Below are 15,780 nucleotides of genomic sequence, written 5' to 3'. Positions count from 1 at the left end.
CCCATAACTAAACTCTTATTGTGCTGTAGATGAAATCAGCCCCTAATTTATACTATTTCTCTCAAGCAGTACTCCAAAAGTGAAATATATTCGATTTTTAGAAAAATCTTTTATTTCAGACCCACCCCATTCAAAAAGTCAAGATATTTAAGTCCTAAACACTCCAGAACCTGAGAAATTCAAAAACTGGGCACCGTCAGTTATCACTGCCAATGATTTATGGAGAAGCTAGGTAAGCAGGAGGGAGAAAGGAATGGGAGGTTAGGCTGATAGGGGTTGAAGAAGTATGTTGGGAGAAGAATCATGTGGAGCATGGACCAGTTGAGCCAAATGGCCTGTTTCTCTTCTGTACATTCTATGTAACCAGGCATAAAGCACAGATGCTATTGGTGATCACCACTGCCAATGCACGAACCTGTCAATGATTTAGGTAATATGAGAGGCGGCTCTAAACATTTCTGTGCCAAACCAAAGGCTGACACCATTACTTAGTGGAAACAGGAACATTCTCTTTCGTCAGCTTTTCATTCCCCACAGTGCAAGTTAAACTTATTGATAAAACTACTTTAAAAAAAGGGGGTGGGGGAAGTACAAAACCTTATTCATTTCCACCTCAAACTGTAGTTTTTCATCACATTTAAGTGTTACGCAAAGGAGGACTAACTTACCTTTCTCCACTATGAAAGCAGCAAGGCTCCTTTTGCAGCTTTTGTATTTGGGAAGAGACTCCAAGAGCATATTCAATATACAGTTGCTAACTGCTGCACAACGGATGGGGTGAATAATTAGATTTTCTGAAACAAATCACAAGAGGTGCACTCAAATAACTGGATTAAGACACATGAAGATTTAATATTCATTAAAATGTTATTCCCTCTCTGTTAAACAATCTCTCCTCCATTTCCTGTACATCATTTACTAGCTGAGAAATTAGCCAGATTTCTAATCTAACAGGACTGCCAATTAATAAGTAGCCTAACTGGTAGCAAAGTGCTTTCAATTTTACACTTGTAAGACATTCAGTTTTGTAGGTGTGCCTCTTGCCTCTCAGTCAGAGGATTGCAAGTTCAAACCTATTCCAGAGATTTGAGCACATAATCTAGATTGATACTTACTGCAGTACTGACTGAGTACTGTCAGAGGTGCTGTATTTTAGATCGGACATTAAACAGAGGTCCACTCAGGTGGACATAAAAGTTCCCATGAGAATTCTTCCCAGTATCCTTTCCAAACTTATCCCTCAATGAATATAAAAACAATGGTCATTATCCCATTGTTTTTTGTGACACCAGAATTTATTGTCCATCCCTAATTACCCATGAGGTGGTGATGGTGAGCAGTCTTTGTGAACCACTACAATCCTTGTGGTGTAGGTATACCCACAATTTTGTCCCAGGATTTTGACCCAGTGACATTGAAAAGACAGTGATATAGTTCCAACACAGGATGGTGTGAGGCTTGGAAGGGAACTTGTAGGTGGAGGTGTTCCATTGCGCCAGCTGCCCTTGTCCTTCTAGGAGATAGATGCAACACATTTGAAAGGTGCTGCTGAAGGGGGCTTGATGATTTGCTGCAGTGCATCTTATAGATGGTACATAATGCTGCCATGGTGTGTTAATGGTGGAGGGAGTAAATGTTTGTTGTGGTGGATGGGGTGACAATCGAGCAGGTTGCTTTGTCTTGGATGGCGTTGAGCTTCTAGAGTGTTCTTGGAGCTGCACTCATCCAGGCAAGTGGAGAGTATACCATTACACTCCTGACTCGTGTCTGTGGACAGGCTTTGGACAGTCAGGAGGTGAGTTACTCATCACAAAATTCAAAGCATCGGACCTGCTCTTGTAGCCACAGTATTTATATGGATGGTCCAGTTCGGTTTCTGGTCAATGGTAACCTTCAGGATGTTGATAGTGGGGGTTTCAGCAAAGATAATGCCATTGAATGTCATGGGGATATGGTTAGATTCTCCTGTTGGTGATGGTCATTGCCTGGTACTTGTGTGGCACAAATGTTATTTGCAACTTATCAACCCAAACCAAATGTTGTCCAGATCTTGCTGCATATAGAAACAGGCTGCTGATGAGTCAGGAATGGTGTTGAGCACACTGTGTAATTATCAGCGAACATCCACACTTTTGACCTTACAATGGAGGGAAGGTCATTGATGAAGCAGCTGAAGATGGTTGGGGCCTAGGACGATGCCCTGAGGAATTCCTGCAGCCTTGTCCCAAGGCTGTGATGATTGGCCTCCAACAACCGTAACCACCATCTATTGTGCTAGGTACAACTCCAACCAATGAAGTTTCTACCCGAAGTCCCATTGACTTTAATTTTGCTAGAGCTCCTTGATGCCACACTTGGTTAAATGCTGCCCTGATGTCAAAGTCAGTCACTTTCATCTCCCTTCTTCAGTGCAGCTCTTCTGTCTATGTTTGGATCGCAGGTGTATTCAGGTAAGGAGTCGAGTGGCCCTGGCAGAATCCAAACCGAGTGTCAGTGAGCAGGTTATTGCTGTGTAAGTGTCACTTGACAGCACTTCAACAACACCTTCCATCGCTTTTTTAAAATCCATTCATGGATTTGGGCGTCACTGGTTTGGGCATTCATTGCCTATCCCTAACTGCCCTAGATATGAGGGTAGTGTTGAGCTGCCTTCTTGAACCACTGCAGTTCATGTAGTGTAGGTACCCCCACAGCGCTGTTACGGAGTGAGTTCCAGGATTTTGATCCAGCGACAATGCAGAAACAATGATATATTTCCAAGTCAGGATGGTGAGTGGCTTGGAGGGGAACTTCCAGGTGGTGGTGTCGCCATGTATCTGCTGCCCTTGTCCTTCTAGATGGTAGTGGTCATGGGTTTGGAAGGTGCTGTCTAAGGAGGCTTGGCGAGTTGCTGCAGTGCATCTTGCAAATGATACACACTGCTGTCACTGTGCATCAGTGGTGGAGTGAATGAATGTTTATGGAAGGGGTGTCAATCAATTGGACTGCTTTGTCCTGGATGGTGTCAAGCTTTCTTGAGTGTTGTTGGAGCTGCACTCATCCAGGCAAGTGGACAGTATTCCATCACACTCCTGACTTGTGCCTTGTAGATGGTGGACAGGCTTTGGAGAGTCAGTAGGTGAGTTACTCGCGGCAGGATTCCTAGCCCCTGACCTGCTCTTGTAGCCACATTATTTATATGGCTAGTCCGGCTCAGTTTCTAGTCAATGGTAGCCCCCAAGATGTTGATAGTGATGACTTTGCTGATGATCGAGAGTATACATTTAACTGAGCGTAGTATCAAGGAGCCCTAGCGTGATATTTGGCCCTGTTAGATTTGCCCTGCTGTTTGTGGACCTGACATGCCTGGGCAATTTTTCTCACTGTCAACTAAATGCCAGTGTTGCCAAATTCCAGCTGTACTGGAACAACTTGTTTGGGGGAATGGCAAGTTCTGAAGCACAAGTCTTCAGTGCTACTGCCAGGATGTTGTCAGGGCCAATAGCCATTGTAGCCTCCAGTGCCTTCAGCCGTTTCTTGGTATCAAGCGGAGTGAATTGAATTGGCTGAAGATCAGCATCTGTGATGCTGGGGATCTCTGGAGAAGCCTGAGATTGATCAACCACTCAGCACTTCTGGCTGAAGATGTTTGCAAATGCTTCAGCCTTGTCTCTTGCACTGATGTGCTGGGCTCTGTCATCATTGAGGGTTGGGATATTTGTGGAAGTTCCTCCTCCCGTTTGTTGTTTAATTGTCCACCACCATTCATGACTGAATATCGCAGGTCTGCAGAGATGTGATCTGATCTGTTGGTTGTGGGATTGCTTAGCTCTTTCGCATGCTGCATCCGCTGTTTAGCATGCATGTAGTCTCGCATTGTAGCTTCACCAGGTTGACACCTCATTTTTAGGTATGCCTGGTGCTGCTGCTGCTGCTGGAATGTTCTCCTGCACTCCTCATTGAGCCGGAGTTATTCCCTCAGCTTGATGGCAATGGTAAAGTTGAGGGATATACCAAACCATGAGGTTACAGATTGTGGTTTAATACAATTCTGCTACTGCTGATGGCCCTCAGCACCTCATGGATGTCCACTTTTGAGTTGCTACATCTGTTTGAAATCCATCCTGTAGTATTGTGGTAGCGCCACACAACACAATGGAGGGTATCCTCAACATTGAGGAGAGGACTTTACCTCCAAAACGTCTGTGCCATGGTAACTTATAGTAATACTCACGGACAGATGCACCTGTGACTGGTCAACAGGTGAGGACTCAGCCAACTAGGTCAGTAGTAGCACTACCGAGCCATTCTTGGTAACCTTCTATACTGAAACAGTGACCACACTTTGAAGAAAGTAGTTAATTTCCGTATAGCCCTCTGGGAAGTCCCAAGGTTGTAAAGGGAGCTATATAATACAATTGTTTTTCTTTCTTTCCCTTTTACATTTACAATGCAAAGCCTCTTTACACTGTTGAGTAGAGCATCTAGAGGGAGACTGAGCCTCAATGTTGACAGCTACACACTGATAAAGTAAAACTGCCTATAGTTACAGAATTGCATGAATTCAGATGCAATGTGCACATTACTATAATTCCCTCACATGGGCAGGAATATTAGAGCTTACTGCAATGACAATTATTTAAAAACAATTTTTTGAAATGGTTACAAATGATAACCCAAAAATCTAAGGTCTTCAATATGCCTATGATTAATTACAAACTTGCATGTTAAAAATAAATCAACAATCAGAAGCAAGCGCTTTTAAAGTTAGACAAAACACAATGGGTTGCATTCGCTTTTCTTTGCAGAGTTCCAGCAAAACCTCTCTCCTCTACTCCCAACCTAATTCTGCCCTACCCAATTCTTTGCATTGCGGGTCATTTTATTTGTACAGTGGGCTCCCCACTATCAAGAAGGAACTTGTCAATGGTATTGTAGTGGGATCACGACTGCAGCAGCACTAGAGGTTGTCAGGCATTTAACAAGGCAGAAGAGCCTTGAAGATTAGAGAAATGGTAGCGCAGTAGAAATTGAGTTGTACAGCAAGATGTGGGTAACAGGTTGGATGGACAAGAGCTTGGTGCAAGCCCACGGCCTTCATTAGGCAATGTCAGGGCCATTACTGCGGCTTTTCCCAGTACCACTGCTGGGTTTCACATGGCGTCCTCAGGAAGTAGCAGCAGGTGTGGCAGACAACAATCTGCTGGGAAAAGGACGGCCAGTGGTGGTCACTGCTGGGTGAAGGAAATCTGGTGTAGAATCTGGCATGTACATCGAGGAGACCTTAAGATTATGCCCCATTTCAAAAAGAACGCTTTGTTTGAGGAGGGGAAGATGTTTAAAGATGGTTTAAAATTTTCTGAACTATAACTGGGTGACCAAAGTTTGGCAGGAAGTAATTTCCCTCATTCCTCATACATCACAGGGCATAGCAATTGGAGGACTCAAGTGTTTCCGCAGCCTCCCCAACCCCCCATCCCAAGTTAAGTGAATTTTCTTAGTAAAATACAAAGTTTGTAGATACTCTTACCACTTGGAACGCGTGGTCTTCTCCCAGATAATACTCTTGCATCTGTAGATGGCTTTGTATCATCTGGAGCTTGAGCTGAAGGATTTAACAAAGGACAAACTAATCTTGTTGATGTTTCTTTGTGGGGGTGGGGGGGAGGTCATTTCGTATGTATAGCGACTCCCTGCTATCAAGGAGGGAGCTTACCAATGCTCAGCTGCAAAAATTTGGAAAATGCCCGTGTGAGGGAAAAAATTAAACAGATAAATAATAATAGCATTTGGTGTTTTACCAGCATTCTCAAAGTTTGACAAGTCTTTTAGAAACACCAGCATCTATTATAGGGATCATCATTCAGACAATAACTTGGGAGAAACAAACAATATAGGAACTATAAAAGGTTGAACACAGAAGAGGAGGAAATTATAAAGCTTAACAGGAGAAAAGAAAAATTGTCCCATCACTCTTCAAAAAGACAATAGAATTCTACCTTTTCTTTAAAAAAAAGACTAAGGATTCAAGATGAAGCATCAAAGCCCATGGTCTGGGTCACTAAAGTTGAAGGAAGTGCAAAGTGAGCACAATCTTCTTCACTTCTTCTAACTGTTCAGATACCATTGATTAAAAAAAAAACTTGCATTTACATAGCACCTTCTACAACCTCAGGACATCCCAAGGTGCTTTACAACTAATGAAATACTTTTGACGTGTAGTCACTGATATAGGGAGGTCGTCTTGTGGTTCAATAGGTAGTGCCCCTGCCTCTAAGGTGACACAGTTCAAACAGGTTGATATAATCAGCTTGCACTTCCCCACTATTCCCCAAAGGGGAAAAATAGTGTGAGAAGGTATAAAACAAAAATTGATTCAGGGAAATACTAGTCAATTTGCACACAGCAAGATCTCAAACAGCAACCAGATTATGTTTTTTTTTTCAAGTATGTAACCAACATTGACACCTCAAAGTTCCTCTGGGGACAGGGACAGGGTAAGAGGTCACAAACATATCCAACGTACTTTTAGCTTCCAAACTAATTTGAGCAATTTGGCCTCCCAAAATTCAAACGCTACGCTAGGCAGGCCAGAGCTGTTTCAAGTCTTGTGGTCTTCGCCCCTCAGCAAAATCCAATGTCTCTGGAAACTTGGGCCTCCTCACCACATGTTCTACATAGATGTTCGGCAGAGAACGAGAATCACTGCCTTGCCACTGAAAAATTTTTGGTTTGAAAGGAAGCCTGTGACTCCCTAAAGATCCATGAGGTACATTAGCCTGCTTCCCAATTGGTGCAATGGAGAACGCCCAGGATTTTCTGAAGGTAAATTTGGAGCCAGGCATGAGATACACATCAGCAGAATTAGCACTGAATTCAATAATAAAAACTGATGAAGCAAATCAAGAAGTAGTGATTAGGTAATATCAGGTAAGCGGCTTTGAATCATAGGATTGTTACAGCACAGGAGACCAACTGTTCCACCATGTCTGTGCCAGTTCTCTGCAACAGCAACTTACCTAGTGTCACTCCCCCACCTATTTCCTGTAGCCCTGAAATTTTTTCCTCTTTTAAATAATGATTCAATTCTCTTTTGAAAGCTACAATTGAATCGGTCTCCATCACACTCCCAGACAGGGCATTCCAGATCATAACCACTTGCTGCATAATAATACTTTTCCTCATGTCGCCATTGCGCCCTTTGCCTTGAAGTATTGTTCTCTTGTGATCGATCCTTTTGCCAATGGAATCATTTTCTCTCCATCTACTCTGTCCAAACCCCTCATGATTTTGAATACGTCTATCAAATCTCCTCACAATCTTCTTTTCGCCAAAGAAAACAGCCACAGCTTCTCCAATCTATCTACATAATTAAAGTTCCACATCCCTGGAACCATTCTTGTCAATCTTATCTGCACCTTAATTAATCCATATTTTCCCAAGTGACTATTAATTTTGTCCCGAATTATCATTTCTAAAAGCTTCCCCATCACGGAGGTTAAAGGAGAAACTCAAAGAAGGAAAGTAAGAGGCAGTGGAGCATTTTTTTTTAGTACAATGTGTGTGTGTGGGGAAAGAAAATGTTTAGGAAAGTTTGTTTGTGATACAGGAACAATAGAGGAAAACTCAGAAAAGCACTGACAATAGCAACAGTTGGACAGGGAGGAGGGGAGAGGGAAGGAGTCGTGCGTAACAGCAAAAGAGTTTCTTAATGGCACCCTTAGTGATCTGGAAGCTAATTAACAGTAATAGGTGATTGTATGCTGAATGCTGGGCTTGCGAGAGGTGTGAAAAAAAATGTTGTTTCAAGAAATAAAACCAACAAAATAGACCGACTTTTCGTCTGGACCCGCTTTCATGACTCCCAAATTGCATACCCGATCCATGTTTGACTTCACTGTGAGTTTTTGTATTTTCACACAGGAGTTGGGTTCGTAGTACATTTTGCAAGGCACAAAGGAGTGCATGAGGAATATGGGTGCTGAGGGCGAGCCAGTTAGAAGGCCTGCCTCAGTTCTCCTACAAGGCATCTCAGCTCCTAACATCGTTTAAAGGCTCTGTAAAACACACAACCCCCCCACCCACTGCCAAAGTGCCTCACATTCTCCATGTCACTTCTATGCCTCCATGCCACCTCTATGTCCTATTTCCTCCATAGCCATTCCCTCCGTATGCATTATGTTTCATTTTCAGGGTCGATGCAATAGTAAATGGTAATTATTTTAAAATCAAAGGAAAACATTAAAACCTCTAACAATCTAAGAAAACCATGAATTCAAACTAACAACCACTGACACTAGACCAAAAAAACCTAAAGGAATAAAGTTGCAATCCCTTAAATGCCTATTAGGTTTGCAAACAAACAAGAAACCACATCTGTTATTATAGGCTCATAAAAGTTTCAATGGTTCTTGGATCAATAAGACCATCTGCTGAGCTTAAGTTTTTGAAAAGCAGCTAAGCATTCATATGAAATAGCTGTCATGACAAAGATTTACAACTCCACTGACAGAACAGATATCCATTTCCATTTCCAACCATAATGCCTATCAGTCAATAGAGGATAAGCAGGTGCAGATTTATTTTCAACCTTTAGAACCAGGGTTATTTTAAAAAAGACAGCCAGATCTGCCAGTACAATTAAATCTCAGCACAAAAACATGACAGCAGAGGATTTTAAAAAATATTTTAAATACACAATGATACTTTCTCCATTGGAAAAGTACAGTAATGCATGTGACCAATTCCACATTGCTGGTCGAATTACCTTCGCAGGACAGATCTCTATAATCAATCAATGTATTAAAAACACACCTACATTACAATACAGCATCTAACAGTGACATTCAAAAATGTTTTTAAAAAAATTACACTTACCTTTCAGAATGTTCCTGACTCCTCACCAGGCTTTCCATTTTCATCACGATCTTTCAAACCTGGTGTGGTTTTAATGGACTTTCAAAACCTTCCAGCACCAGATGAAAATGGTGTGTGGGAAGAAATCAGATTTTCACCCCCCGTTTAAAAATGAGGAACTTGATCAGCAGGGGCGGATGTGCATTTTTGGACATTCCCAACCCACAAAAGGGCCAGTGGAAAATGGGTCAGGAATGCAGAGGAAAATTGATTTTTTTTGTGGAAGTATTCCAAAGTATGGCCACTCATGCAACGAAACTTACCTCTGCACACAGATGAAAATTCAGTCCAATATATCAAACTGGGAATACTGAATACTAATTCTAGACGCTCAATGTGGGAAGAATTCCCGTTCCTCAAACCTACCATTCCTGACTTACTTTGTACATATAAAAAATGTGTATAGAGTAGAACGAATGGAGGTGGATAATGATTTAAGAAAAGGCATGCACGAGGACACATATCAATTGATTTTGGTTTCCCAACTATGAGACAGAGCATGTATCATCAACAACAGGTAATGCTATTTGAAAAAAAAAATAGATATGCATATAGCTTTGGATGGAAACTATAGCATAGTAACTTGCTTCAAAAGGCAGAGTCAGACACTTCAAAACCTTTGTCAATGTCCACGATAATGAAAAATTATTTAACAGAAAGTATTCCAGATCAGAGTTCCAGGATCATCAGGCTAACAACCCTATTAACCATCATGGATTAGGCCTGAACTTTCAAAGTAAAAGGTAAAACATGAATGGTGAAGTCAGTAAGAAAGTTATCCTTGTATTAGCATGGCTTCTGCATCATACACAAATTAAACCACAACAAATTCCATAGGTGTACAAGACACAGCCTTATATTTGACATAAAATCAGTTCTGAAGAAACAACTTCTAAATCTGAGACTAGGATACATCTCACTTAAAAGTATTAAACGGTCTGCTTTTTTTCCCTTCCTCACTTCATCTCCAATATCCAAGCTAAAATTAGTTAGTGAAAATTAATTTGTGAAATGCTTTGCCACTAAACTTTGTTGTCACAGCCACCCGCCCTCAAATTAAGAGCAAATCATTAAACCCTGTTTTTGTTTTGTTACAGTCCTGTTATCACATTTAAAAGGCTAAATCAATTTGTTCATTTTACCTGAGACAACTACAGCACTCATAGTAGAGACAAAATATTGTCATATTTATTGACTATGCAAATGTACTTATCCCCAATAATGAATTTTTAATCATCACTTAAAACTGAGGGTCTAATGATATGCAAGGATTATGTCACAACTGTTAATCTTCCAGCACAGTATTCATCATGACAGCTTCTGTGAGCATAGATCAAGATCACTTCCATGAATGGCACAGTGCATTTTCTTATAGACAGTCATTTGGTAGTATACAACTTGAATATTGCTGAAAAGAGAAACACGTCACCGAAGTTTTTCATCTTGCACTCATCAAGACAAAGGCAAGAATGCCAAATTTCAAATGATCACAACAATTTGTACTGCAGGAGAAAAGGGTGCTATTTAGTTGGCAAGTATATATTCTTATAATTTCAGTCATCTGGGTGTCTTGATGTGGTTGTTGCCCTGGGATTAACTTAGGCGCTTCTTTCATAGATGTAATTGCAACTGTCTTCATATAATCAGACCAACCTCATTATTTTGCACTCTTTGCAGTTTTGGAAACTGAAGTGTTTCGATAGGCAGAAAATAAAGGCCTACAGCTGACAATACCTGCAATGGTAAATATAACTGTTTCATAAAGTGCTGTACGCAGTAAGTTTCCACTTTAAATAATCCAACTATGTTTTTTGGAACTTAAATATCAAGAAAGCAACATCAATGGTAGAATAGCAAAGAAGGGATTAACTTTACAATGGCATAGGTACAGTCCAGGTTGCAATGGTAGAAATATTATTTGAACTAGCATACTAATAACTGGGAAGAACTTACAGGCCTAGAAATTCTTGACACCACGCCTATTTTATCCTGGGTGTCCAATAGGGTGGGCAGGGTGCCTTTCCTGCACCAGAAGCCCAGCATTTTGGTCTGGGCTCCTGCATAGTGTAGTATTAGGATGTTCGGGACTATAGGGTTAATGTGAGACTGGGGAAACAGTACCGCACATGTTGTGATGTAGAGAGTCACATGGGAGTAGCAGAGTTTAAGAGTGAAGTTGCATGAAGATAGCACCTGGTCAGAACTTATATATATTCTATATATAAGTATATAGTTGTGTGTTATTAATAAATATTTATGGTTCAAGCATAGAAGCTTCTATACCTCTTCATGAGACAACATACAACCTTACAATGCACAGCTGTCCGGGGCACATGCCAGAAGTGTTAAGACTTCATTAAGATAGTTAAATAAGAGCTCTTTGCTCTTAGCAGTGCTGATTCTCTGCAGTCATGGGTGCTCTGGTAGAGCCGGCCTTTATGGCTGGAACACAGAAGTATTGTGGCCAAGTAATGAGGGAGCAGGGACAACTGGGAGGTAAATGAGGGAGAGAATCGTTTATAGGAGGCCGTACCCATAGCCAAACTCCAGGTAGCGTTTCTACTCAACTTTGATGAAAAGCAACATTTCAGCCATTTTCACTTCACAAGGGTGGACAACACCAAGTTATGTCACCGGCTGCAGCAACAACTTGAGCCTTAGACCAGAACATGGATACCAATCCTTGTGATTATGAAGGTCACTGTGATCCATATTTTTATGCAGCTGACTCTTTCCAAGCTGCAGCAGGCGACAACAATGACACTGTAGTTTGAAGACCACCATAATGTCACTGATGTCACCTGCTGCAGCTTGGAAAGAGTCAGCTGCACCAATGTCAAGAGGAACACTTACATCTCTCTTCCCATCGAAAGAGTGAAGCATTAGGCTTCATCAGCATTGCAGGCTTCCATAGAACACTAGGTGCTAGACAATGCACTCACATTGCCCTGCATGGATATGCTCCGAGACATCACTGACATTTTTTTCTGCATAGAAAAGAATTCTACTCTCATCCAACATGTTTGTGTTAAGAAGAACATCATGCACATCTATAGCTAGCTTCCTGGCAGTAGTCACAATGCAATATGTGCACCAGCCCTCTGCACTGACTCCATTCTCGAGCATAGCAGGAGAACCAAGTCCAAGACAGGTAGGCTGAACCCAAAGCATATACAGGGAGGTTAGGACCTGGCTTCAATTAGGCTCAGTGCACTCAGAATAGCTGGTTAAGGACAGTGAGACCAGCAATCCAAGTTCATCCAAGGGCATTACCTGTAGTTCCAGACAAGAGAACAGGCAACAAAAGATGGAGGGAGGGTCCAAGCTGGTCTGTTAGTAAGACAACAAAAAGAAACTGAGCAAATCCTCACCCCGGCAGAACAAGTGTAACCACATGTCTAGAAAATGTAGGCTGGGATGTTCCACTCCCGCCCACAGTGGGCATCATGGCAGGCGTGAGTGGAAAGTATTGCAAGAGCAAAAAAAAATCAGTTTCATGTTGGCGGGAAAATAGGTTGCGAGCATCTGTTCCAGACTTCAATGGTGGCACACATTTCCTGCTGTATCATGTCGGGAACACCATTTTAATATATTTGAATATCATCAATACTCATTACAATGGTTGCTCGCCAGAATTACCCCCCATACTGGATCAACAGGGCATGTATATAAGCAACCTGCACTTCAAGGTTTGTTCACCTACCTTGCATCGTGCAGCACTCGCGGTACCTCGGGCTCAGCCCAGGCTTCGCAGACAGCACCACATTGTTTTCAGAGGGGTTTCATAGACAAGGCTCTTCCTACCAGACAGGGGTGTGGCTTGCAATGTGCTGCAGGGCAAAGGGTCAACTGGGGGGAGGCGGTAGTGAACTGGACAGAGGTAAGGAAAGGGGCTGGAGAACAAGGCTCAACTGGAAGCAGCAGGGGGGAAATGGAGAAGGTTGCATTGAGACACATGACTAGGAGGGTGCTTGGTACAAGTGCCCTCTGGGACAGAATGTGGAAGAGTCTCTTACAGAGGGACATAAGCGAGTTGGGGCCAGAATGGGAGGGTCACAGAGTGAAGAAGTGCTTCACCGTTTACATTGCTGACCTTGCAAAGACTGGTCTTGTCCCAGTCCAGGAGGGGGAGGGTATGTCAGTCCAGTGTCAGTTATGCTCAGCATGCTGCGTGCAGGGCATAGTCGTAACATCAGGCATGTCGGCCCGGGGGGGGGGGGGGTTTCTGGCATAAAACTGGGTCGCAAGTGCCACACTCAGTCAGGGGAGGCATCTGCATTTGCCGCTCTCATGGGAGGTGGGGGGGGGGGGGGTCTCTATTTTTCATTGCGCAATAGGCCTCAAGATGGGGAAGGATGAGGGTCCAAGCTGGTCTGATAGTAAGATCTCAGCACCATCATCTTGCAATCTGAAGCAATGGTGCAGTACAAAATTAAACTGAGGAAAAGCTCTGCTGGGGAGGGCTCTGACAGCAATTTGGAGGATGAAGCCTCAGCCACCACTCAAATAATCTTAGTTTCTCACTAAATATTAGCCCTTTTGTGTATTCCAAGGACTGCAGTCATAGAGTGCAGTGAATGAGGATCCCAGCACCTGGCCTGAAAACAGTGCATCCAAGTGCCTGGCCAAAGCAATCACATAGCAGTTGGTCATGTAAACGGGGTAGGGGGAAGGGTGGAGAAACACCTTGAAATATATCTTGTGCTGCCCAGGATTTCAGTGGCGAATAGGTCCCGACACTGGATCCAAGCCCTTGAACCCACTCATACTCATTAGTCATCGACACAAATAGGGCCTTTGGAGGCTCATGCTAATTCATATCTTTTTCTCATTGATGCTGCAGAGAGACGACCTTCAGGAAGATGGAGGTTGGATTTATTGCTGGCTGCATAACTGCTTACAGGCAGGAGAGAAGGCAAAGAAGATTGTGACGGTGGCACCAGGTTTGCCAAAGTGAGCAGCTTCATCCTCACAAGCAAGGGGCAGCAGAGTCCCCTCCTGATGCAGAGAACGAGGCTCACAGAAACATCACATGTAGGCAGCTCAAAAGATCACAGGTGTACAGAACACGCATGTCTTTTCTGCGTGATGAGCGAGAGATAGTGTCACTGATGCCTCCGCATGTCCAGGGATCTGGTGGCTCACATCTGCCACATTCTGCAGGAGTTGGTGCCACAGGAACTGGGAGGATATTCATTACCAGTGGCTCTGAAAGTCACCGCTGCTCTTAACTTTTAAGTGAGTGGCTCTTTTCAGGGCTCCACTGAGGACCTCTGCGAATCTCTCGCTTCCACGCACAAGTGCGCACAGGAGATGCTCTTTTTGCCAAGGCCCACAATTACAATGACCATATTAGAGATCAAGCAAGCTAGGAAGCCACAGTACCGGTCTTTGCTGCGATTTCTGGATTCCCACCGGTGCAATGTGCCATCAATTGCACTCATGTGGCTATAAAAGCTCCACAGCAATAGGTACTCCAATACATCAACAGGAAAGGCTTCCATCTGCTCAATCTGCAGATGGTCTGCGACCACAAGAAACAAATCATACAGGTTTGTGTGAGATACCCAGAATGTTGCCATGACTCATAAATCTTGAGGAGATCACAGATACCGGACATCTTTGGGAGATCACCCAGGACCCAGGGTAAGCTCCTCGGTAATAAAGGGTACCAACAAGGATGTGGTTGATGATGCCCGTGTGGCAGGCACTAAATCCAGCTAAGAGAAGATATAAATCTCATACTGTGCTACCTGAACACATGATTGGCATCTTAAAGATGCAATTCAGATGTAATCTCAGATCTGGCGGAGCACTCCAGTACACTCCCCCAAGTGTCTCATGGGTCACTGTGGCTTGCTGAGCACTGCACAACCTAGGACTGCAAAGGGGAGAGGGTTTGCTAGATGCCAACATAGAGGAAGATGCTGCACCTCTTCTCCAATGAGGACATTGAAAAGGATGAGGACAATGAGATCCAGCAAGCCAAGGCTGCAGAGGAAGAAGCCATAGCACGGGCCGGATGAGGCAGGCATGCACATGAGGCCCTCATAGCCACTAGGTTCCACAAGGAGGATTAAGAGTTGTAGTGAGCATCCTCTTGGACAAGTGCCCTCCAACATGGGCCCACATCAATGCCAGCATTGCTATCCCTCTCATTTCAACCATGCACTTCAATCTGAGAATGGATATTTACACATTAGGCTCACCATTGCCCTGATCCACTGAAGGATGAAGAAGCCTTGGGAACATGTGTCCTTGCTGAGATGAGGTCCTAACTGAAGGAGGGCAGCTGGCATCAGATGTTAAAAGGTGCTACCTCTTCAAGCATCTCTCCAGTATCCCAGTCGCCACAGCAGCCTAGTAGAGGCAAGAGCTGTTCTACAATCCTCAATGGACTTGTAGCTGTATCCCTTCAGTCTGCCAATGCACAAGGAGATCCATCTCCAGAAAAGGGACAACAAATTCTGTGCAGCCTCAGTGGTGATAATGATAGATCACACTTTGGCGAAAGCAGCCGAGGACGTTCCGCAGGTGTTAATTCATTTTGAGACCACTCAGTCCTCTGTGCCACCTTCATCTCCATTACATTGACAACCGGCGCTCTCAGTTATGGTTACGGGCCTGCATTTATCCTGACCTTTCTATGGATGTGGGCCACCTGAGGATGACGATGTTCATGCACTTGCCTGCCAGATATTAAAATGCCTTGTCTTTAACACAGGCAGTCTGCTCTCATGGCCAGTCTTGGCCCTTGCAAACTCCAAAATGCTAAGACAACATGAAGCCCTCAAGGTTATGCTTTGTTAATAATAAAAAGCATACTCAGCTTTACTACATCCTTGCTCATATCTTGCTGTTGTCCTCAACATTGTCTAAAGCTAC

The 15,780-nt window shown here is 43.3% G+C and overlaps 1 protein-coding gene across 1 annotated transcript in view; it reads right to left on the bottom strand.

Annotated features, from left to right (window-relative positions):
- Positions 1 to 8,900, bottom strand: part of adad2 (adenosine deaminase domain containing 2) — a 33,924-nt gene extending 25,024 nt beyond the window's left edge. Inside the window, exons 1-3 of the mRNA XM_041179136.1 lie at positions 8,857 to 8,900; positions 8,747 to 8,763; positions 669 to 794 (exon numbers count right to left, since the gene is read on the bottom strand). Of these exons, the coding sequence (XP_041035070.1) occupies positions 669 to 794; positions 8,747 to 8,763; positions 8,857 to 8,900 (187 nt within the window). The remainder of the gene's footprint in view (positions 1 to 668; positions 795 to 8,746; positions 8,764 to 8,856) is intronic.
- Between the last annotated feature and the right edge of the window lie 6,880 nt (positions 8,901 to 15,780).

The sequence above is a fragment of the Carcharodon carcharias genome, chromosome 34 (genome assembly GCF_017639515.1).
Source record: "Carcharodon carcharias isolate sCarCar2 chromosome 34, sCarCar2.pri, whole genome shotgun sequence".
NCBI lineage: Eukaryota > Metazoa > Chordata > Chondrichthyes > Lamniformes > Lamnidae > Carcharodon > Carcharodon carcharias.
Note: the sequence above shows the minus strand (reverse complement) of the source record. Positions and strands in the feature narration are given on the sequence as shown.